At 38.3% G+C, this 26,255-nt stretch overlaps 1 protein-coding gene and 1 long non-coding RNA gene across 5 annotated transcripts in view; one reads left to right on the plus strand and one right to left on the minus strand.

The window, feature by feature from the left end:
• LOC141436862 (uncharacterized) overlaps positions 1-26,255 on the plus strand; it is a 281,086-nt gene that overhangs the window by 212,261 nt on the left and 42,570 nt on the right. The gene's annotated exons all lie outside the window — the stretch shown is intronic.
• Positions 254-26,255, minus strand: part of LOC141436853 (kin of IRRE-like protein 3) — a 100,241-nt gene continuing 74,239 nt past the window's right edge. For 3 of the 4 annotated variants that reach the window (XM_074099931.1, XM_074099930.1, XM_074099933.1), the window contains exons 3-15: positions 13,231-13,380; positions 11,694-11,877; positions 10,546-10,740; positions 9,190-9,384; positions 8,557-8,628; positions 8,232-8,352; positions 7,581-7,724; positions 6,438-6,622; positions 5,683-5,838; positions 5,140-5,253; positions 4,856-4,889; positions 2,877-3,025; positions 254-341 (exon numbers count right to left, since the gene is read on the minus strand). In XM_074099931.1, coding sequence (XP_073956032.1) covers positions 2,884-3,025; positions 4,856-4,889; positions 5,140-5,253; positions 5,683-5,838; positions 6,438-6,622; positions 7,581-7,724; positions 8,232-8,352; positions 8,557-8,628; positions 9,190-9,384; positions 10,546-10,740; positions 11,694-11,877; positions 13,231-13,380 — 1,692 coding nt within the window. In that variant the 3' untranslated portion in view covers positions 254-341; positions 2,877-2,883. The remainder of the gene's footprint in view (positions 342-2,876; positions 3,026-4,855; positions 4,890-5,139; positions 5,254-5,682; positions 5,839-6,437; positions 6,623-7,580; positions 7,725-8,231; positions 8,353-8,556; positions 8,629-9,189; positions 9,385-10,545; positions 10,741-11,693; positions 11,878-13,230; positions 13,381-26,255) is intronic. The other variant, XM_074099932.1, reaches the window with a different exon arrangement.

Raw genomic sequence — 26,255 nt, forward strand, 5'->3', positions numbered from 1 at the left:
TGTTTATCCCTCACGATACCAAAATAAGGATCTTTGGAGTATTCAATGTCGTTGTTAGTTTTGCACACGTAGTTCTTATTGTTAGCGTTTTGTTCACTTCTGTTGGATCTTCTCAGTTTTGTTGGTCCTGATTTGAAGGTAGTAAATCTGTTTTCGAATTCGTTATTATTAATCTCGCTTTCGTGAGCGTCGAATGTTCTTTGGTGAGTTAGAGGCTTAGATAGCGATAAATGCTTAGGCGGCTCTCCGTGCTTATTAATAGTTATTTCGTATTGTATATGCGGGTCTAATACCGCATATACATTTTCTTTGGCTTCTCTCTCCAGCGAGGTCAACGCTGCCTGGAATAGAATAGAAAATAAAATTGTTGGAAAGTTTTAGCTTAACCTAATTGGAGTGGAAATTCGTGTAGTGCTCACACAGTTATAAGATTATGTTAATAGTGAAATGTTGTGGATCTACTTCGGTAAATTAAACGTCGCTTGATAGGGGATCATGCTGACAATTTGACGTGAGGGCGAGTGTAATTAATCGAAATGTGTTTTCTAACCTCAACGCCACGAATAACAATCGTGTGCTACGGTCGAGCAAAGTAGTGGGTAGTTAAGGGAAATTGATTATGCTATTGAGTCCACAGTTAATAAAGTTGATGATTTTTACGACATTTTTCATGTATTTCTATGTGTTAATCTGTAGCAAAATTTATTGGCCTTTTCAAAGTTAGTATTTACAGCTAGATAAATACAGTAGGAAGTTATGACCGGGCCATGTAATAACATTAAATCAATACCATCAATGATGTTTATGTATTTTATCGGCCTAGCTAGTTTTTACGGTTATTCGATAGATTGTTGTTGCCAAAATGAGAAAGATACACAAAACTCATCGCACCACACGTTGATATTCTAATACCCTGTTATTAAAATTATGAAAAAGAGATGACGTACTTAGTGCTTAAATAAAATTCAAATAAAGTGCATTATATTTATCACTCGACACATTACAGTCACACCACCCACACCCAGTGTTTACCGATGTCTGGCACTAGACTTTATGACAGACAGTATGAACCAAGAACTTTCTACAAATAACACGCCGACTTTGCATTTGTACACGGTTATGATTGGGCGAGAATAGTTCATACCATAAATCAATAATAAATAAGATTTCCATTATTTTAGTAAAAAAAAAAACTTCATTTAGGCCTGAAAACCTGGTAAATTGAGTAGTTTCACGGGTAAAAAAAATGTTCTTTTCAGTCCATTAGTACAATACAATTATTGCTATCCCGCGGGAACTACCAGGATAAAAACTATCCTACGTCCTTCACCGGGACTCAAACTAGATTACCAAATTTCACTTCATTTCATCACAGTTCAGCGGTTTCGACGTGAAGAGGTAGCAAGGAAACAAACTTTCGCATTTATAATTATTAATGGGATGCTATTCAAATACATACCTATATATCTTCTCCAAAAAAAAAACAGTAAGTACAAAAAAATTAGCCCCGAACTCTCGGTCGCCCGAGTAGCTACTGCTATGATGAACAAAGTATACATAAGGACTCTATTGTAAGAATTCAGGTTCGCGGTGGGTGCAGGCCGCTTCCAACCGAAGCAACTGGAGGTTTAAGGGGGAGGCTTATGGTTGCCCTCCTAAGCCAGAAGGTTCTAAAAAAACACTTTTGAGTTAGGTATTAGTACCTACTATTGCGTGGCTTAAGACATTCTGCCCACGTGGTATATAACTCAAAAGTAAGCCTTTTGGCTTAGGAGGGCAGTACGTCCAACAGTGGACGTCCTATGGCTGATATGATGATGTATGGCGTGCATTGAGTAGGCAGCAGGGTAGACAGGTGCTGGTGGCCCGCTACTGCGGCGCAAACTACTGCCTACCCCGGAATCGATACAATGCCCGCCAGTGGTCAATAAGGTCTGTCATCCTGCGGCTACATTATCGGGCGAAGATTAATGTCGCGTTGTCTATATGGAAAGTTCGAGATACAACAAACACGAACTACATGTTTATATCGCAATAAAAGCTTCGATCTCTTTTTGTGGTGAACGGAATACCGCATTTACAAAATCATGTTCGCCATTCGCGACAAACATTCGTATACGCGTGCCGTTGCAAACAACTGTTCACACATTCGCGGGGTGAACGATTTTGCAATTCGCACACGAACATGGAGGACGTATAATGGCAGCATGTGCGCTACATCTATTGAGTTTATACAATTATTTAGATATCCTGCGTAAAAAATTAGAAAAGAACCGTCGGCGCAGACGATGGACACGTCCTGTTGGGTCAGCACGGCTACAACGAAACTCGAAACTCAAAGTTCGTGTCGTGCGGTCCCTCTGACACTTATACTATTTAATACGAGAGCGAGAGGAATCGCACGACACGAACTTCGAGTTTCGAGTTTCGCAGTAGCCCTGCAGACGCTGGCTGTCAACTAAATGCAAGCGAATGTGAAGTAAACAGTAAGTCCGTGTTTGCCCTTCGTACCCTTTGATTCGCGTCCGAAAACCCGCTCTCAACGCGAGCGCGTGAATCGCGAGGCGATTAGCGAGCGCACTGTTTATTATAGATATGCGTATTCGCTATTAATTAAGGATTAGTAGTTAATTAATGAAATGTACGTGTATTTTTTTATTGAAATAAACAGCTTTTAATTTTTTTTTTATTTTTTTTTATTCACCTCGCAATTCGCCTGGCGATTCACACGATTGTGTAAATGCGGCATAACAGCGAACTGCGTAGCTATGTCGCGACCGGTCGATCATTCGCCGAATTCCGATAATGTAGCCGCAGCGTCAGCAGATGGCGTCTTGTTATAAAGTGCGTGCAAAAGCGTTAGTAGTGCGTCACACCTGTGCGTCACACGGTGGTGGGCGGCTGCAGCACGACGGCGGCGCGGCGCACCTGCAGCGCGCCCGGCGAGTAGCGCGCCGCCGCCGCCGCCGCCACCGCCGCCGCCGGCCCGGAGTATACCGCGTCCGCGGGGAGCACCGTCTTCTCGCTAACGGAGGACACATTATAACTTTCATTACACAGTGACGATGTGTTGGCATAAGAATAAGCATAACGTTACTTTTCTCAAAAATGTCCGTAAAAGTTGACATTATTCTTTACATATCAGAAGTTGAAGTGCATAGTTTATGGTCAGCGAAAAATTAAAAGTTAAAAAGATTGCAGGCGCGCTAGCTCGACAATAATGAATTAGTGCGCCTGCAATCAGTCACATTTTTTTTAAAGTTAAAAAGGCCATGGAAATGTTGGCACAAGTCGTATACAGCCAAGTCCGGTATCAGATTTTTGTTGGAACTCCGGACTTTTTCTATTGGGTCTGAAATAGCTTGTGGTGTTTTCGGTGGAAAAATACACCTGCAGTTTAATTTTAATGAAAAAAGGCGGGAAAGCATAAGAAAAATATTGGAATAAAATAAAATTTTATAATATATTTTGAGAAAAAGTTTATTCTATTTCAGAATTATTCACCATTTTTGAGAAAAGCTTTATATTAGTCTCGGCTGGAATAGCAATTGCTGGCTTCGTATTAGTTAAACGGACTCGCAAGCTCGTCCACTCATACTCAGCCAGCAATTGCCTACTTCCAGGCCACGACAATAATCTACTATTGCATAAGAATCAAACAGTAATAACCTAACCAACAAAAAGTTGGAAGACCCCCGACTTCAAAGTTCAATATATCAAAAACGGCTAACCTGATTTTGATGAAACGTATCTAGGAACCATCGCTAGAAAACCTGATTTCAAATAAAAAACCGCATTCAAATCGGTCCACCCGTTTAACAGCTACGGTGCCACAGACAGACAGACGGACACACATAGCGGTCAAACTTATAACACCCCTCTTTTTGCGTCGGGGGTTAAAAAAAGTCAAGTTTAGACGCTTTTTCCTATCCCACCAATTTACCTATTTACCAGTTATGTTATCATCATCATCATCATCATCAGCCTATGTTCGTCCACTGCTGGACATAGGCCTCTCCCATGGCACGCCACTGAGTTAGTTATGTTATACTAAGAAATAATTTTGATTATTCTCATTATAAATGCTGATTATTTTGATTTTATTGTTTTTTTTTACTTAATTAAATAAAATTACAACATTGAAAGCTAAGACGAAAGCTGCGTTAACTACACTTCGTTCCAGCCTAGCCTTCTCATCATTTCTGAACATAACAGAGTCGGTTTTGCCGTGACCCAGCTAATTCACTTATACGAATTAATTTTATGACAATTAAAGTTATAGTTAATAATGTTATGCATATTTCAACTATGCGGATTCATTGTTATGCTGAATAAGTATTATGCCTTTTGCGGTGTGTTCCCACTAGTTGCATTAACAGTACTAGAATAGAGTTATATAATAGTACTGTCAATAGAACTAGTGGGAACACAACCTTTTTGATTATCATGCCAGTCTGATGTTATACACAATTATTTTATGCCAAATCTGTTATGCGAATTTATATGTATCATGACAATATTATAGTTGCCTAATAGCATTAGATAACATTATTATAAATGTGGCTTACCCTACCAGGGTGCATAATATTGTAAGACTTATTAGAATAAGGCCTTATGTATTTTATGTTTTTTGCCAAATAAATAAATACTAAATACTAAATACAATACATTTTATACGAAATAAGGGACACCCGCTGGCAGAGTAGAATAAATTTAAATTAATTAGTACCCCGGTAGATGACGTCGCTCTTCTGTGATACGAAAGTAACTGCTATATTATCTTCCCAGGTGTCTCATCTAAAAATCAAACTGCCTACCTATGTATTTTTAACAACATATTTCAAAAATAACTTACCTGTCTAAATCATCAGTCTTGTATTCAACGCTCTCTGTGAAGCAGAAAAAAACATATTATAAGTGTGTTTTTAGGATTCCGTGACTAAAATGGCAAAAACTCTTAAATATTTAACCATATAACATGCTTTGGTTAGTTTTAAATTAGATCTATTGGTATCACATTTTAGACAAAACAAAGATGAGCAAAAATCTTTAAAAAATATGATGGATGCCCTATTTTGCTTTGTTTGGGACTAAATTTATTGACGTCACATTTTAGACAAAGTAAAGATATGTCCTCACCTCTCCGTCTCCGGCACCGGATGATGAGGCAGAGCACCACCACGAGCAGAGCGGTGATCACGAGCGCCGCCGCGATCAAAGGCGCCACGTGCGCGGTCTCTGTTAGAAAACTATCTGTAAGAACGGGACATTAGCTAGGGTATACGTGCCGGTATAGGCTGCAACTCATACTAATAGGGATATCACACCACCAATCAACTGATGTAGTACCTACTTTATAATATTTGAACTGTCAAAAGACAATTCTTCCATAAATTTTGTAGGTAGGTACGGCAATAGTAGTTATGACGTTACTTATTTACCAGCTCAAACGACTATATTTGTTTGTAAGGAACTTTTAGTGTGTCCCTAACTGAATAATCCTCTCATCCACTCAAAAGTTGACTGGTAGAGATCCCTTAAAGGGATAAGTTCTTCTTTGTACACATGTCTCATGTCTGTCAAATTGTGCTTGTTACTTATTTTGTACAATAAAGAGTTTACATACATACTATCAATCTCATTTTGGAGTTATGTATTGGAAAATAAAGGGCTGAAACTTACCATGTACAGTGAGCGACACAGCATGCGAGGAGAATCCCCGCTCGTTCTCCACGTGTAACACATAAACGCGCGCATCTGTGCTGGCTGTACTTGAGATGAGGAGTGTGTACCGATAGCAGCCGTACGCGCCTGTTGGCTCTAGTGCTCGGTAGCGACCTGGGAACAGATTTACGACGTTACTATGTTTGACAGTGTGGATATCTGCAGAATAGAATAAACAGGTACAGGTTTTATGCTGACCTACAGTGAGACTTAATTTGGAGTGTAGTACTGACACAGAATAACTAATGTACTGACATAAAGTGTGACTTGAGTTTGGTGTTATACTGACCGGACCTTAACTGGGGCTTCAATTGGAGTCTTATACTGAACAAGAATACCTCTAGTAGGTTAAGTTGAAGTTTATATTGCCCAATGGTTATATTAAACAATTATTTAGCCTAAGTTTGGGTTTTATACTGACTTAATGCGTGGCTAAGTCGGAGACTTATACTGACGTCTAGTGTGGCTTAAGTTGGGGTCTCATACTGACCTAAAGTTAGTGTGGTTTATTTAAGTCGAGGTCTTATACAGACATATGTGTGGCTATGTTGGGATTTTATAGGGAATGGATTTGAAATTTACCACGAGCTTTACGGTGAAGGAAAACATGATCTGCAACGCAAATCAACGGTGTATGAAATTCCCAATCGGCACTGTGCAAGCCATCTCATGTTGGGCAGCAGTGGGCCATATAGTATATAGTATAGACTGACCTATGGTGGAGGGAACGTCCAGCCGCAAGCTGCCCCAGAGCCAGGCGGCGCGTCGCGGGGCCGGGTCAGCGCACACGGAGGCGTGCACGCGCGCCTCGCCGCCGCTCCACGCGTTGGCCGCCAGGGTCTCCGCGCCCACCGGCGGGCCCAGCACGTTCAGGGTTATCGCTTCGGATTGATGGCTCCTGGAGTAAAATAAACACTTAGGTACACTAGAGTTCACCCGCGGCATCGCACGCCTAAATCATTAGATACAGCAGTTGAATTGAAATTCAGGGAGTTTACAAAATTCCCGCTGAAATTCCCAAAAATTACATCGTGGTTTTCGTTGACATTGCATGATTGCATTAAAAGCCACTATGCCAAAATTCGTGAATCGAGGCCCAACGGTTGTTGTTTCGAGATTTTATCCCTGTCTCGTGGGAATCACGGAATAAAAAGTAGCCTATGTTTTATTCCAGACGTCCAGCTATTTACATACCAAATTTCATTCAAATCCGTCCAGCCGTTTCAGCATGAAGGAGTAACAAATATATTCACTCACTCACAAACTTTCGTATTTATAATATTGGTAGGATTTCGAGGTCACCATGTGATATTGGGCGCTGGGAGACGAGTATGGCCATTTTGGCAATGATGGTCTTACCGAAAGCGCTGGTAGTTTAAAAAAGTGACATGTTAGAGCCCTCGGCAGCCTACTTGCAAAATAAACATTTCTATTTTGATTTTTGATTTATGCACTAATTTCGAGTAAATACTATGTATTCGAGTAAACGAATACGTATTTAAGTTACCTAATGGGAAGTGTGTCTGTAGTTTAGCTGTCTCAACTACATGGAATGAAGAATGGACAATGAAAGAAAGAAATAAATCATTTATTCGTGACAACCTTCGAAATAGGATAAATAAATTAAAGTTTATGCATGCTACGAAATGGTCCCAAATCAGCCAAAACTTCCGGTTTTGCGAACGGTGCTGTTCTTCCTTTGGGACCTATACAATCCATGTGTGGCTTTGTTTGTGTCCAATGTCTGAGCAATGGACACAAGCTAAGAGTGAGCTCCACTTGTATTGCAATAGTGCAATAGTGTTCCATTCGATTATAATGCTAGTGAAAGAAATAGCTTCCAAGTAAATATTTACCTGTCTTCCAACCCTATTTGGTTGACAGCAACGCAGATGTACCGTCCATGTTGATTGTACGATACGTTCTGAAGCTGCAGCTGGGGCGTTGTCGAGATAGGGTACCCGTCTTCGGGCATAGCGTTAATATGGGCCGAGTTGGGGCTGCAATTAAATAAATGAATCGTCATCATTATCTCAGCCTATATACGTCCCACTGCTGGGCACAGGCCTTTAAGAGTGAGAGGGCTTGGGCTGTAATTCTCACGCAGGCCCAGTGCGAATTGGGAACTTCACACGCACCATTTGCATTTGCAGGTTTGTGCAGGTTTCCTCAGGATGTTTTCCTGCACCGTAAAGCTTGTGTTAAATTTCAACCGTTTTTAAATTAATACACAGAACAAATTGCACCAATTGACGTAGATAGTCTCAAACTAAGCAAAGCTATGTTTTATATAATAGGTAACAGATAAACATTCCTATAGAGCCTAAATATATATTATATACCCTAGGCTTGAAAACAAACATTGGTAATTATCATTTTATTTAATAAATTTTATCGGTCGGCTAAAAATAAAAAGTTTGCTTTCTTACCTTAGCGCATAGCACTAGATATATTTATAAAGCATGTTGAGTATGAAATCAGAAAATTATCAGATTTGCAAAACTTACTTGTGGTACCACTGGTAAGAAGGGGGCGGGTTGCCCTCAGCCTTACATTCCAGAGTGACTTGCGAGAAGAGATTAGCTTCTACCACAGTATCAGGACCAACCCACGTCACTTTGGGTGGATCTGAAAAAAAACCATGGGCCAATTTGCACCAATTGATCTAGCCCCAAACTAAGCAGTTTGTATTATGGGAACTAGGCAACGGATAAATAAATAAAATAGGTAAAAAAATTATACATTCGGGGATTTAGACATTTAGGGAAATTGACGTAATGGACCAAATCGATTTACATTGATTTTACTAGAGTAATTGTCATTAGTGCTTACATTTCACATCAATTTCTATTTTGACCGAATCTGACGTCCCCACGGAGTTTCTTGCTTGGCATCCGTAGATTCCTGAAAATTGTATAATGATTTTAGTCTTATTTCAAGTTTACATTGCATAACAAGAACAATAGTGGGAACATCGGTTAATCGCGCGATTTTAGCGCGCCGTCCCTCTTAAAAGTGTCGCTTGTGAAAGAGCTAAAAACGCGCGCTAAAACCGCGCGGCTAGCCGCATAGTGTGTACATGTGTAGCCTATAAGAACGAGCCTTGTTAAGAGTGATTCTACCTGCTGAGCTGGCAACGTTTTTTTTGTTAGTTTTTCTCGATTATTCCATAAAAATTTAATGAAAAAAGTTAATGTGTCTACTGCAATAATTATTCGTGATAGACTTTTATTTTCTTTAAAAACCGTTAATAAACATTTGTTCGTTTTTAAAGAATATAAAAGTCTATCACGATTCGAATAATTTTATTATTGGAGTAGACACATTAACTTATACGAGTACATTACGAACAGTTCTAACAGACCACATTTATAATTTACATTAAATTTTTATGGAATAATCGAAAAAAACTATCAAAAATGCAACGTTGCCAGCTGAGCAGGTATGAACGCTCTTAACATTCACCTGAGTGATTCCTCATGACGGGCGCTATGATCAGCTTGGCTCCGTTGGTGGCGATGACTTGCCCGTTCTTGGTCCACCACACGTACGGACTGGGGTTGCCGTCCGCGCGACATTCCAGCGTTAAAGCACTGTTGCCTTCCTCCAGGTTCGCCAGCGTGCTGGGGTCCGCGCCGTTTATGGACACCACTGGGACAACTGCGGAGCATTGGAGTTATAATAAATAAATATCATGGGACACTTGACACCAATTGACCTAGTCCCAAACTAAGCAAAGCTTGTACTATGTATAATAGGCAACGGATAAACATACTTATATAGATAAATACATACTTAAATACATATTAAACATCCAAGACCCGAGTACAAACATTCGTGTTATTCACACAAATATATGGCCCGGCCGGGATTCGGACCCAGGACCTCAAGCTTCGTAGTCAGGTTCTCTAACCACTTAGCCATCCGGTCGTCAAAAGTTGATATGTGAAGTTATGTTTAACTATTGATTAATTAAGAAAAAAAGAGTGAATAATGTTTTGCCATCGTATTTTTTCGTCTTTATCTTTACTAGCTCACTGAAGATTACCTAAGCTAACTGAAAAATAAATACGAACTTATCCCACAAAATACGCTAGAAAGCCATTATTTAGTAGATTTTTGTACATACCTTTATATAATCAATTCTTGTCCTGTTTCTTTATTTATTTTGGGGATAACGATTTTTTTTAAAATCGTAATTCGAAATTTGCTAGGGGTGACAAAATCATCTGGCTTGGCTCTGGGAAAATCAGTGTTCTTGAATTTTAGCCCGAGCTCGCCCAAGTTTTGATAATTTCAAGCAATAAGGAAAAGTAGATCTATTGTTTTGTATGTACATAATAATTTAACAAAGAAGTAAAGAATGTTTCTTTGTATGTTAGGAGTAGGAATAATAATCTAACCTAATCTCTGGAACTTCTGAATAGATTTTTTTTAAAATAGGAAGCTAGGTATGTACACTAATTCGTAAAATTGGTAGATATATAACTATGTTTTATTTTACGTAGTATCATTTTGTCTAAAAAAAGCAGCTGATCTAAGTAGCAAGTGGTCTAAGAAGCAACTGGTCTATGTAGCAAGTGGTCTAAATTTCTTTGACTCAAGTTCTGCGGAGCTCCTATTCCGCGTGGCTGAGACGCCTCGCGCCTTGACGCAACTCTAACCTAACCTAGGTTTTTGCAAGTTTTCGATAAATTGGTATTGCTTTTTAGATCAGTTGCTACTTAGATCAGTTGCTTTTTTAGACGAAATGATACTATACTTTTTCAGGAGAAAAGTTTCCTGCTGCTACGGGCTTGGCAAAATATTTTTTTAACTTACAAGTGACATCAAGCATGGTGTAGGAGTCCCGATAGTACGGCGAAGGGTAGGAGGGGTGGTGGGCACGACAGGCCAGTTGGCGGCCGTGCGCGGCGCGCGTGGCGCCCAGCTCCAGCACCGACCGCGCCGCCCACACGCGCGGCCGTTCCACCTCCGACGCGTTGGTTTGGCTCCAGGCTGAGAGACGCTCTTTCTCTGGAAAAAAGGGTGATTTTAGCTGATTGAAAATTGTCGAATGACCGTATGATAGGTATAATAGGTGAGTATAATAGGTGTCGAAGGCGGGCTTCATTTAATTAAGGAGCTTTTTACAGCCATTTTGGTTGCGGTAGTGTAATGGATAACACAAAATTATATGAAAAACCTGGGACACTTTTTTTCTCCTATTACAATCGAAAGTGCTCCTGATTCTGAGTAGGAAAACGAAATTTCATCCAAATCTAAAAAAAAGTCAGTTCAACAACTTTTTCTGAAAACGCCCTAAAATAGTCTTGTATTGTAGAAATAAAGTAAAGCTAACGAATAGGTAGTGAGTTGGTCTTCAGTTGTAAATCGTCCGGCGCGCACCCTTACGGCAGATCCGTACACTAAGTTTGAAGCGACGAACGTTGCAGTACTTGCAGTATGATCCGAAAGATGGCGCCAACATGCACTTTCACGGACAGTCCACAATCCCATTGCACCCTGAGGCCTTATTTATCCCTATATACTGCAGTCTTTGGCCTTATTGTCTAACGCCCCCTGAGATCACAATCGTTTCTTTCTGTCACATGATATATGATAGAAAAAGATGGTAAATGCGATCGCGAACGTCACCGCGTTAGACATACGGCCTCTGGTATCGCGAGTTCGCGAGTAGACCGGATAAACGGCGATATGTACGTTTTTAGTACCTACGTAAGTTCCCCATTTTCGCCTACGAGCAAAGCGAGTGGCCTTTTTATGGCCTTTCAGGCTAAGGAGTAAAGGGAAAAGTACCTAATTATCAAATGCAAAACAGAACATAGATTTTTCTCCGGTACTTTTTTACGCCTGAAGTATTCAAACGTTCTAGTTTTACAAAAAAAAAATACAAAACAAAATCTTCTGTAACTCATTTGGATTTCCCTTGGAAATTGCTCTGAATTAACCATGAAAATTGTACATACCCAGATACCACTCGATGTAAGCCGGCGGGTTGCCATATCGTGCTTCGCATACGACAGTAGCCCGCGAACCAGCTGGCACCGTGATGTTCTGGCCGGGCAGTATGTGGGTGCCGTTGAAGAGGATGCGAGGCGACTGCGGTGGCACGCGGACTGCTAAGGCCGCGGGAGGACTAGATAAGGCATCCTGAAAAGCAACGTAGTTCGCTAAAATTATATTAAGTTTGACGCATTTTATTTTAAAGTATATTTAGCCAAAGAGAAGGTCAATGTATGTAGTATTAGAAGCTCAAAGCATTGGCAGAGAGGCGTACAGAGTGGCGATTACTCCACCGACAAGATCTAGGCTCTTGAATACATAATGATGGTGATGAAAATATTTGCAATTCGCTCGTAATGATCCGCATTTTCTGGCTTGTCGCTTGGTGCGCCACAACTTTTAATCAGAAGAGCAGGTATAGTTACCTGTATTAATATGTGCCAGTGGAGCGTACAAAAATATTTGACACGCCCTACCATTAGCCCTAGAAAAGCGCCGTATTAGATATTTATGCACGCCTGGTTGTGCTATTAATAATTGGTGCTTATCACTTCGAACGGCAAGCAAGCATTCCGCTTTCGCTTCGTACTTTTTTTTTACTTAAATGAAACAAATGAAAAACGAGGAATATATTAAAAGTGCTGGCATATATGCAAGCCAAACGTAGCCATACCAGCGGAATTTTCATATAACGCACTGCGTTATGTATGTGCTTACTATGTATTTAATTTAGCTCTACTTACTTAAAAATAGATAAAAAAAAATAACTGTTTTATTGTTCAATTCTCTTGAGAACTACGAACTTAACAGAAGATTAGAAAAGTTGGGATGAAAATATTTGTACACAATTTAATCCAATAGTATGCCAAATGTTTTTTTTTTAAAGCGACCCAAAGGCATTAAGACAAGTTGAGCAAATTCACAGTCAAGTTACAAATATCTATCAAAGCAAATATTGTAGTCTCTTCTATAACGCCTAATTTTACGGTAAGGAGACAAGAGCATATTTACATTAACCTTTTCCGTTGCCTTCTCTGTTGTTTGTGTCTGTACTCATTAAATTAACTTAATTAACTACCGGAACCATAGCTTCTGTTTATTTTTCAAGATCACCAGATGGCACGCTTTGGATTATCGGTTGTTGACGCTGTTTGATGTTATGCTATTATTTTTATATGGTGCCACTGCGTTCACTAAATAAAGACATATGTTTTAACTTCTTTAAAAAAACTTTTTAATATTTTTAATTATTTATGATCTCGGTCGGGCGTGTCCAGCGACAACCAACGTTTCTCACTTTCACGCTCGTTTAGTCCAAAATGTAGGGTATAAGTTCTGTGTTATACCTATTATTATTGGTATAGGCTGGTAAACAACTAGTACGCGTGCCCGCGACAAATTTTGTCGCTCACTGTGATTCTTTCTGCCGCAAATTCAGAGAAAACGCATGGAACATCAAGTGACAAAATGACAAGCGTGCTGATGAGACTGATGGCTCACCTGAACATCATAATTGCTGGCAGTAACTTGGCACTGCCACTGTCCATCATCGAGCTGCAATGTCGCCGCTCGCACCCACAGTGAGCAGTCGCCACCTAATGGGCTGTTTTCGTTCGCCCACTCGTACTTGCCACGGTATATTCCTACTGGCTGAAAAGAAAATGAAAAGTTTTTGTTAAAATGAAATTAAAGTTTCGTTTCCCGACTTAGTTTTAGTTTTTAGTTGAATGTAGGTAATTGCATTGTTATACTATTTTCGTTTTTCTACCGTTTACGTATTTCTTTAGATTTATCCAACCACTGAAAGTTGGTTAAATTCGACTTCAGAGATTCGACCTATATCTAAGAGGGCAGGTTAAGTAAGTAAAATCTTGTAATAAATTGTCTAAGTTGCATAAATTCGTCTGCAGAAGTTATTCTTACTGAGTTGTAGGGCGAGTAGTACCTATCCAAGAATTTTCAGTACAGTTTTTTTTTAAGGAACTCCATTAGCTAACCCACGCTGTAAAATATTTACATATTTAAAAAAGTATTTTTTGTGAAATGCTTTTATCCTTGCATCTAATCCTTTGTGACCATGCTTAGTAATTCGTAATAAATGTTCATGGTAATATATAATGTCAGATAGCAATACACATGTCAAATTACAAAATTAAAATTAAATCAAACAAAAAGACAAAATTAAATCAAACAATAAAACAAAAATTAAATTAAACTAAACACTGTCATTAAAAAAATGTAATTATTAATTAATGTTTTACGCTACATCAAACACGTTTAAATTGACAATGAATTAACCATAGTAATTATATGACTATAAAAACTCTATATTCGGAAAACAATTAAGAAAAAAGACAACAAAACAACAATAAAAGATTTGGCCCTGGTATGGCATGTGCGATGTCTATATAGTTGAGGCATCTAAGAGAGCTATTTTAAATGTTAGCAGCATGCATGGTACTGCTATGATGGTATAGACCTAAGCTGAATAGAATAAGCCAAGAGTCAGAGACTAAAATTAATACAATCTAAGTTCGAATATTATCAGTTTGGCAGCCGTCTTGGAAGGCAATTGCATGAAGCACGTAGATGTTTGCCTATATAATAATCTGTATGCTAAAAAAAAGACAATATAAATAGAGATGTCTCGATGGTCTGCTTAGACAAAATGACGTTGTTAATATGCTCTCCAGTCGCCTAACAAAGTGAAACTAGCAAATATCCAGTTGCAATTTTACAAAAATCAAGACGCCTCCTCACTTTTGACAAGATTATGGCTTGTAAATTTCTTACTAGCTCAAGACAAATCGGGAGTGTTACAAATGTGACTCGACCTACTCTGTAACTGCATAATTTCTAGAGCTCTAGACGTTCACGGTTCGGCGGTGTGAGCCGGCTACCCACGAAATTACACCTCCAGCGATCAATGTGCATAACGGAGAGAAATCCTCAGAGTGTGACTGTGGAGGCACACAATGGCACACATATACTGGAAAACATGCTTTAAAATTCTAACAAAAGTCGAATTGAACAAAACACGGATAAGTTCGCGATCGCGTTTAACAATAAATAATTTCAAAGTTTTAGAAAACTTTTATTACGGGAATACGTGGAAGCGAGAACATTATTAAGTATTTAATAAACCAGCAAAGTCGTAACAGAAAACGGACAGAGAGCTGTGTAGATAAAAAAAATGCTTAAGTGGTTCTGGTTTTCTTGTCCATGAAAGCTTATGTAAAATGTGGCTTAATAATTGACGTACTGGATAGATTGATTATTTGATCGACACGAGTTCAATAAACAAGTCACACCCGATTCACTACCTGAAAATGACAGCGGAACAAAGGCAACGGTTAATTTCCGCTCTTCAATGGCTTTGGCGAGTTCAGAATCACATCCGGTAAACAGCATAGGTATTTCAATAGTTACGTAGTCACTCGAATTTCCGAGCCATATTCTGAAAGTAACTATTAAAACCACATCAAGGAACTTCAATTGACTGACTGGTCCTTTTGTAGTCGGTCAGAAAAAGCATTTGAATTGGTTACGGAGATCTAAGGCGGGATTTTGAAATCATTAAGTCGATCCCTCTTGCGTTACCACGTATCACCTTACGAGGGTAACGCAAATTCATTTTTTTGCAGCCATTAATGGATTACTTTCGATTTTCCACGCCGTAATTTTATGTACCTACTGTAAAAGTGTACCTAAGGAAACATTTGTATTGAATACCGATTAAGACAAACATACTTTTTTGCAGCATATTTCGTTTTTAGGGTTCCGTACACGAAAGGAAAAACGGAACCCTCATAGGATCACTTTTTTGTCCGTCCGTCTGTCAAGGCCCTTTTTCTCAGGAACGCGCGGAGGTACTTTTATCGCCCTGAAATTGATATCGAATACTCATATCTGCGGTCCCTTGAAACCTTGAAAAAATCAAACTTTTAAGTCAACGCAATCAAAAGTTACAGTCATTAAACAACGTGATTCCAAAATTGAAAATACAAACTGAAATATAGATGCACAGAAAAACCAGAAAAATAAGACCATCACTGGGAATCGAACCCAGGTCCTCGGTATTCCGTACCGCGTGCTATACCGCTACACTACTGATGGTCAACGGTACAGACACGAATTTCCCCTACACACCTCATATCTCAGCTTGTTGTTGTTGTTGAGTAAAAATTTGGAATTGAAATAAAAAATACAAGGAGATCAAAAAAAAACAATCTTAACGTGAGACATACAAATTGCCGTGCACTGAAACCTAGTTGTCTTAGAAACTTGAAATTTGGTGTGAAGGTAGCTATTATAACACAACCAACTAGAAAAGTCTGAAAATCTTGAATTTTTATGTGTGTCTGTAAATATCAATGACCAATATAATCTGACCCCACACTGCGTACGTTTTGCTTGGTAGCAGGGCATGTTTTAAATCACTGAAAAAGCGGGAAATATCTTCAACACACGATTCCCGTTTACATACCTATAAATGTGTACGGAACCCTCGGTGCGCGAGTCCAACTCGCACTTGCCCGGTTTTTTATTTTAGGTACCTACTCAATCTTTTGGTATTAGTAATTATGTGAACAGTCGAGAGTTAAGTCTCTGAAATCCCCGAATTCTGATTTAACTGACTGTACTAACGAATTAGCCGAGCGCACGTTTTGTGGAAACTCTTTATCATACAAAAAAATTACATAATTTTTGTATTTCTTCTTTCGGATATAAATATTTCGGACATGCACAAAGCCGATATTATTCTTTCAAAAATTAATCTACGTAATACCATGAACCGTACTAAAGCAGTAATAAATAACCTGATAACTATACTAGGTACAGGCTAAGCTGCCAATTGCCATATACATACAATAGATATAAGTATAGAACAGAGTTTTACACTTAGCCGCTAGGTGCTTAGCGTTAGTCCTAGCGCGTCAGACTGCATAGGAACGGAAAATTTTTTTAAAGCAGGTAAGTAGCTACCTAAAAGGATCTGATCTGATCTGAACCTCAGACAAGAGGTCTCGGAATCCCAATCCTGCCTAGCTTCATGGCAATCTACAGCTTGGAGCTGATCTGTTTCACCAGGATCAGTTTAAAAATACTTCAGATGACCTTTCGAAAATAATTCTATTAAAACACATTAAAAAAATGTCATCTACTAATCGATTGGGTTAAAAAAATATTAATGAACAAGTGGCTTTTGTTGCCAGCTACCTCACTGACACAGTCGATTATTTTGTACCTACCATCAGTGCCCTTAGTGTAAGTTTTCGGTTACAAAATACGTCTCGATCGCGTTCGCGTTAAAGTCTCAATTTGTATGGAAACACGAACATCGGAAACGTTCCGCTAGAGGCGCTGTTCGTGTTTTCATATTTATTGACGAACGCGATCGAGACGTGTTTTGTAACCGAAAACTTACACTATGGGCACAGGTGAACCATTTGGTAGTTTGCTACTGATGTAAAGTCGAACAATTGAAATAATACACTTTTGAAAAGTAATGTCAAATCTATTTCCATTGGGCGTTAGATACGATTTGTAGTGGAAATTTTTCACGGTCATAATCTAGCTAAATGATTCGTCTGTACTGTAAATAGATATAAGACAAGTATACCACGTCATTAAGTGGAGTCGCCGTGCGTTACGTTTCACCTTCGCGCGGGCACCGTCCGTAACAGAGTTTTCGGGAGCGCAAACAGCGCAGAGACATTTTCTTTGATTAATAACGATCGAGAACAATGAACGTTTCAGCGACGCAATATCCGCTCGTGTGAACCGTGACTTATGCGTGCACGCATCCGTTTTGCAATAAGTATAACATCTGGTGAAACCGTATCACTTTCTTGGGATAATGTGATAGTTGTACCTATTTGACCGAGCGAGTGCAAAGCGCGAGCGGAAGGTCTCAGTTTCAGTGCCCTTAGTGTAAGTTTTCGGTTATAAAATACGTCTCGATCGCGTTCGCGTTAAAATCTCAATTTGTATGGAAACACGAACATCGCAAACGTTCCGCTAGAGGCGCTGTTCGTGTTACCATATAAATTGAGATTTTAACGCGAACGCGGTCGAGACGTATTTTGTAACCGAAAACTTACACTAAGGGTACAGCTTAGACAAAAATATTTTCACATGTCCGGCTGTCTCTTTCCTCTACAAGTTGCATTTCTCAACCGATTTTTGTGAAATTTTGTGACCAGGTTTGATAATTATACCTACGGATTTTTGTTGTAGAGTCACTTTTAGTTTTTTTTTTTCAAAATGGCATATCCTTCGAAGTTAAAGCAGAAAAAAATAAACTTAAGCAACGTCGACCGCAATCAGTAAGTACTTGGATGGGTGACCGCCTCCGATTTTTTTATAATATTTTTGTTTATTTTCTATTTCATTTACCTTATTTAACGGGTGTTGAAAACATAAAAATAGAGTCGCGAGATCTAGGTACTAGGAGTTCATAGAGCCACTAGTTATAATTTTTTGTAGCTTATATAGATTAAAGTCAGTATCAATCAATAATCTTCGAACAACAACAACGCTTAAGCCATATTTCTATCTATTGGAGTCGACAAGATTCTAAATTTTAACTTTATTATATGTACTTTTAGATAAGTCCTGTCGGTATTGAAGTAGTTACATTCAATTTACTTTATTCCAACGGTATGGACTGGGTACGTACGTAGTTACATCGCTCAGGTAAACATACTTAGACGGAATCTACGCTAGCAAATATTGGAAGAAACTGTAATAAAGTGCTTCCAAAAGTTTCTGCAATCCGGTGTGCGCAGACAAACAAGACAACGGATTTTGTTCTACTTTATACACTTACATATATATTTGATATTTCATATTTATCTATGAGACAGTTTAATAGTAGATTGTTCAACAAGGGACTAAAACAAGCCATAATGATACGAGATGTTGACTATAGTTCGAGTGGCATTGTGGTTGTTTAGTCTCGCGTTAAATACTCTACTTTTCACTTTGAATGGGAGGAAAAAAACAACGTTTTGTTCAAAATTACAATATTACTTTTTAAAGACGTACGCTTGACTAACGGACAGGCCATCTGTTCAAAGTTCAAATAGCAATAAAAAAAAATTGTGCGGTTTTTTCTTTAATTTTATTGTTTATGAAGTGACGTTTTAAAAGCTTGCATATTTAGCCAACAGTCAAAATTGAAAACTATTTTAAAACTAATTGGACTATGCATTATAAAATGAATTAATCCTTAGTATAATTGCCGTGTGCGCGGCGGCCCCAACAGCCTCCTAGCCACGGTGACGGATTACCCAGCTAGTTCAATGGCTATGCACTGGAATTCCATACATATGGCTTCCAGGGCTCCATTTATAAGCTCATGAATTAGAATATTCGAAAAATTAATTTGAATTTTAACTTTAATTATAATGAATTTTAATTTTACCTGTAATTTTGACTGTATTTTATTTTGATTTTAATTAGTAATTTTGATAATAAATTTAATTCTTTGTGTTACTAACCCTTTTAAATAAGATTAAGTACATGTTACTAACTATCTAAGGACCCTGGTCTGCAATAAACGTTTATTATTATTGAATAGATTCATATTCGTAATCATTAATTGTGTTTACTTAACGAAATTCCATCCCGTTTTTTTAAATATTTTTGCAGTTGTCATTTTGAGGTTATTTCCACGCCTAAAAATCCTCCATTCACAAACACCGCGTTAGATGTTTAGGGGTTTCCAAAGTAAATTAAAAAAAATACTTTAATCCCTAGAGAATAAAAAGGAGCTTTAGTCCCGATATGTAGAGACTAAGTAACATTTTAAGAGCATGAGAAGCCTATTGGCGTAATTATTTAGCTGGAATATTGGATAGAGAAGATGGACTCTCTCACTGTAGTAATTGGAGGCCAAAGTCCTATTTGGCCTATTTTAATGAAGTTGGTTAAGTAGAGTTTAAGTTACTACTTAACTGCAGTCCATAGATACAACTAACAGAGTCACTTACAGTTAGTTAAGAGTTCTACGACAGCTTCGAGAATTAATGAATCTTTAATTATTTAGCCCGACTTACGGCAGCATATATGTAAATTTTCATATCATAATGTCTAGCACATACCACGCTATTAGACTTCATGAATAACCCATTTTGTATGTCATATTATATTCTAAGTTCGAGTTACGTTTGCGTATAATTTCAGTTAGTGCATTAAAGCTGAACAATATGTGACGGCACACGACTAGTTTAATTTTAGGTTATGCATTATGACTTATGACGTACGAAAATAACTTGGTACCCGTTGGGAGCTGAAAATAATTAACAGTGAGAAAACAGCTCAATTCATAATGCAGTTGTAAACTACACTATTTATTAGACAAAATTGAATTTAATTAATCTGTAACAAAAGAGTTCTCATGCCTAAACATTGAGTAATAATTATTGCCTTGACATACACAATTGCGTTGCAGTGGGTACTTACTTTTGTATATTTTTTACTCTTTCAAATGGCGAGGGAAAGTGACGTGGTAGACGGTATTCACTTGTTTGATTACGATATCAAGTGGCAAAGAAGCTCTTTCGTCATATGCATTAATCATAGCCTAATAGCTAACAGTGTGTGAACTACTCCGGGTTGAACTATAACTGAGAAATACCACATGTAATCGAGAAAGAGGTACCTACCACCTAGGTGATAGAGAGTGTGTTGAATATTTATTGACAGAACATTATCAAAAGTATATAATTAATTATTATATTCACTGAAATCACAAAGGTATAGGATACTTAGCCAAAACTTCAAACAGAAATCATAAATATCTAAATAAATAAAAATAACGTATTGCTTTATTTTTACATTCAGACCTACCGAGGATAAAATACCTTAAACTCCCTTTTTTAAGCGAAAGATTAAGTACCTTTCTATATAGTAAAATCATTTATAATAACTTTAACATCAGACACGTCAAAGGATTTATTTCCCATTATAATATTTGGAGGCTACATGTTTATATTTCACACAGCTTAGCTTAACAATTACAATGTTCAGCATCAAGCAGAGACGGCTTTCGAAACATAATTATACCCCTAGAGGCCCTAAAGTCTGCACATATTCGATAGCATAGAGTACAATGGTATAATAAATGATGACTAATCAAGGGATATGTGGGAAGCTATAACAATAGGTACACATGTCATTGAGCTCACGGTCTCTACGAATAGGAGGATGAAACGAAACTCTCAAAGTTGATTGAATCTGGGAACGGTAACTTATTCTGTAAAAAATGCCAATATTTTAAGTACTTCTATTATTGTATTGTATAACTCTTTATTGTGCATAAAACACATGAATTTAACAGTACAACAGTAACAGTAGTAACAGTCTAATTTTTGATAAGCGTTCCGTTAATTTCAATGGCATTTTAGAAAACAAAAAATAATGCCATCATTATCAAACTTTAACATTGCTTTCTGCTCAAACTGGCTGTAAAAAGCAGCGTCTATTGTGTTCTGTATTGTATTTTGTAAATTGCGATTAGAGCAGGAAATAACTCAAATACCAATTTTGCTCAAGTGATACAGGCAAAATGACAGTTGTTAATGTTAATGGCAGCGCGTATCAATGAGTTAACAAATGCCTATTAAGTCTTTTTTCATAAGTACAACTTAAATGAAACATCGATTAACGGTCATTAATATATTGACAGATCAATTGATCTATAATTGGGTACCTTAAGTTTTCTAGGATGGTCCATTTAATATTTTTTATCGATAGTAGATTTATGAATTTATAACGTAGCTCACTCCTGTAGATAGATATTGTTTTCACTTTCCGTTTTATTATAAAAATAAATTTAAACTTTATTAATAGGTTTTGTGCCTTAGTCTATTTGATTTAAAAAAATAAGATTAAGGCAATTTTAATTCCTCCACAGTACATGCATGCAAACGCTAGGCAACCATAATGCAAGCATTCCCATCCTCCATGATGTTAATCAGGACATTCCTCAGCCCTACAATCACGGCATTCATACACAATAGTGGGATCGGCCGGCGCTTTACGCCGATATCTCTGTGCTCAATGCTAATTTATCGAGCCAGTCGAACCAAGGACACGTTTGGTATGGCTTTTTATAGTTCCGTAGTATTACAAGAAACCCATATAGTTTCGCCATGGCCGTCCGTCCGTGGCTTAGCTTAGAAACGGTTAATGCTACAAAGGTATAATTTTGCTTGAGTATAAATGGTAACCACGCTGGCAAAGTGGTAAAATAAAATAGTATAAGTATACATAAATATAATAATAATTAATTTAAAAGGAAATCTATCACAACTTAGTAGGCTTTACTAGACGATCAAAACTTAATATTGAATATTTGTCTCATATTAGTGCTGAACTTTACACTACGTGTGGTCCGACCTGGACTTAGCCAGTTTTGTATATAGAGATAGCCAAAATATAGTGTATATTATAATTGATTCAAAATGTACAGTAGTTTACTGTCTCAAAGTTACAAATATAATTCAAGCGACTGCGATTCAGAGCTCATCCAGTAAAAAGGCCTCGGTATCAAATAGATAACGCCAAGGGGATAGTCATATTTTCAAATCGCAGTTTCTTATTGGATCGCGCGAAACGGATAAAGCTCCGTTACCCATTTTATTGGCTATTCACAGACGCTTCCATTATTTTGTCGAGTCAAGGACAATTTGAGATTCAAGACCGATTGAACATTATGTGGTAAAAGGTTTATATTGTCGTTAAAAGTATTATGGTGTTCTCAGACCAATTGTGCCTGCAGGTACTTTTGTTTCCATGGTCACGTATGGTAGTACTATTAGTTATTCTGTGCCATGGTGTACGAAAAATTACTTCGCAGCACCAGGATGGAAACGAAAAGTGAGAACGAAAGCAATTTATTTCCAGGAAAAACAGCGATGAAACGACCAATTATAAGTTTTCCAATTTATAACATTACGTTACGTTAGATCCGTGAAATATATGGCACTTACACTTTCTCTTATTATATGTAGACGCTGGCATGAAAAACAAGAATTTATCATGCAAAGCGACAGCTTCGTAAGGCATTATAAAAAGAAAAAACTGCTGTATGAGCTTACATTGAAATAATAAGCCTTCTTAATCCATACTCGGTCCCGATTCACATCGTAAACCCGACGAGTACTTTCAAGAGGGCTCCCCATTCATACAGAACAACGAGCCATTGAATGTGAAAGGATCGATCATGAACATCACTATCGCATATTAACATCGCTAATGTACTCGAGAGCCCTATAGAGGATTTATTGAACCAATGCAATGCATTATGCTTAAAATAAAGCCAGCACGAAATCGTACGACGCACCTGCGGCTTGTATGCCATATTCAAGAAATCGTTAGGGGTTTCTATTTCACCTATTTAAAGGGTTGTTTTAATACCAATTTAAGCTATTCATATGCTTCTATTCAACATTGACTCATTCTAATAGCGTTTTCTTTCGCAAAAACAAAATGGTCGCGTTTTACATGCGGCTTAGCCGTTGGTACGAAATTACAAATGCCCTTTCAAAACACCGTGCCTTATTGATGTATCAACGCATAGCAACGCGTCAACCAGACGACATGAGAATATTAAAATAGATAGTCACGAACGAGCCGAATTATCGTGACTATATGAGACATTAGAGTTATTATCTTTAAGTAACATGCGGGATAAATCTTGCGTAGTTAATTTGTAATCTCATATAGTATGTTGCAAGTTAAATAATGCATTATTTATAAGTGTTACGGGCCTCGAAGTTATAGCGCAGAGTTAGGTAAATGCTGGTAAAAGCGCTAGAGCTTATGCCGAAACACTGAAATGTGCAGTTTAAGTATTAGCATGGGATTTGCATAAATTTCTTAGTACTTATATTTAACTTTGGCAAATAAACAATGTGTCTGTGCCGTTGATAAGTAACTCAAATACGCAGGAAAGTTATGAGTACTCTAATGCTAGTTAGTTTAGAAGTGTTTACGGTAAAAAATAGATAATAGGCAGTCTAGACGTCTTTTTTTATCAAAATGACAAAACGTTTTCTCCAGTTCCTTTCTTAATATTGATCCAGGTAGCTAGTTTAATCTCTATGTATAAACTATGTACCAAAGGAGATCGATCTTCAATATTACCCAATCAGAGTCACGATTGTAACGACGCAAGCGATGTTCTTTCGCCCTTCAATATCAATTCTAAAAGGTCTTGGCCATCATCCTGATCAATATCATTGTTGCATTCTCATGCATTAACTCATCGATTGGCCTTTATCATCAATATGCGGCCTTTTTGTTTCCACTGTACCTACCTACCTGTCTAAGAGTGCGCAAAAAGACGAATGAGTCAGCAATGGATGCTCTTATCAGATGGTAATGACTAATGGTCCGTAATATATGGGAACGGAGTGACTACGCAATACTTGCATCTAATTGTCCAACGTTTGAACAAACGCTGGCCACTCCGAGATTTAGATAAGCGGCAAGGGTCATTGTTGGACGATTCCCGAAACTTTATGGCCAATTGTTTAGCGCAGACATGTGTCGTATATTTTGGGGTAAAAAGGGGATGGCGGCCGTCCTATTGTGAATGTTTTACTGTTGAATTGTCGTGCGAAGAAAGGAGACCGTTTAACTTTGAAGTTAAAAATGGTTATGCTGATGTTATACTTAATAGCTGAAAATTAATTTCTAATTGGCGACGTCGAATTGAAAAAAAAACCGCGCGATTTGAAAGCGCGAGCTTAGACAAAAATACTTTCCTATGTACGGCTGTCTGTTCTCCTCTACAGGTTGCATTTCTCTACTGATTCTTGTAAATTTTTGAGACCAGATTCGTTAATTACCTATATGGGTTTCTTTTGTCGGGTCTTAAGGTGTATTTGTCTGATTTGTATGTTCTCGGTTCTATTTTAATTGGTTGACACTTTGTACATATTGCTACATATATAGTGATCTAGTCTAACCTCTTTGGTGGTCGTCATTGTCACATGTGTCCATAGCAAAATGTCAAACGCGTGCGTGTGTAACGACTGTAATATTGTGAAACGAATAAATGATAAGAGCAAAGCGTAACACTTTACTGGCTGTTTGGTAATTTAGAAACTTTATGCATTTAACATTAAGGTCGTGTAATACATATTTTTGTAACTTTGGCCGCGTCGATATCTATGTGTCGGCGGCCGATCGTAAAATCCGCCAGATCACGAAATTCCTAGGCATATCGTGAAATGCCGCCATTTCATGAATTGGCTAAGGGACATCCGCCATATCGTTCAAATCTCACCGTTTAACGATTTGCCTAGTGACGTTTAGGCAGATCATGAAATTCCTAGGCATATCATGAAGCGCCGCCATTTCATGATTTGGCCAGTTTAGGCAGATCATGAAATTCCTAGGCATATCATGAAACGCCGCCAAATCGGTTCTGGCACTTCGCCGGCCGCTGCCGCGGCACGCTCGCTTCGCTCGCTCGGCTCGTGCGTCGTGATCACAATTAAAACTAACCACTCCTCGCTTCGCTCGTCGTACCTAAATTTTTCTATATAAATAAGTAACAACTAGTGAATACTTTATTTATCAACAAAATACTAACCTCTAAAATACGGGCAGACGTCCATGGTTTTTTTCACATTGTGCACAGAATACGTTTGATTCACATAAAAAGAACGGAGCTGATGTTCAAAAGCTTCTTTTGCACTTCTATTTTGAATTCAATCACTAGTTTCGGTTTAAAGATCATTTTGTTGCGACGCCGACATTTTTCACGCGCTAAACAAACACGACCGGTCAGCTGGTCGCGGCCGCCATTGCATACGCAGCGCCACCAGTGGCCATAAAAGAAACTATTTTACGATGTGCCCGGTATAGAGCTAGGAATATCGACGAATGCGTTGCTCTAATCGATCTGCCGTATTATTTCTCAGGCACATCGTGATATGCCTGGCCAACGTTTAGGCATATCATGAAATGGCGGCGTTTCACGATATGCCTAGGAATTTCGTGATCTGGCGGATTTTACGATCGGCCGCCGACATATGCACTTGACTGTACTTCCCCTACAAATAAAGTGGGGATAATTAATTTATTCATTCTTAGTTACCGACTTATTCAACTTACCTCACGTCATGGGAGGGCCCATGACGTGAGATAAGCTATAGTATTTCCAAATTAAGGAGTAATGGCCGACCAAATACTATAATTATTTGTCATATTAATACGGTGTGCTACACTGCGCGCGCGCCGTGCCTCTAAGCTATTACACTAAGTTCAACTTGAAGTTCAACCAGGGGGGCTACTACGAAATTCGAAAATCGAAGTTCGTATCGAACTGTCCCTCTCACTCTCGTATTAAATAATATACGCGTCAGCGGGACGGCAAGATACGGTTTGAATTTTGCACTTCGTAATATAGGACCAGTGCGTGGCCCGACACGAGAAGGAGGAAATTAACTGACCAAGTGCGTGTCGGGCCACGCACTTGGTCAGTTAATTTTCTCCTGTCGCCC

The sequence above is a fragment of the Choristoneura fumiferana genome, chromosome 17 (genome assembly GCF_025370935.1).
Source record: "Choristoneura fumiferana chromosome 17, NRCan_CFum_1, whole genome shotgun sequence".
Taxonomy (NCBI): Eukaryota; Metazoa; Arthropoda; class Insecta; order Lepidoptera; family Tortricidae; genus Choristoneura; species Choristoneura fumiferana.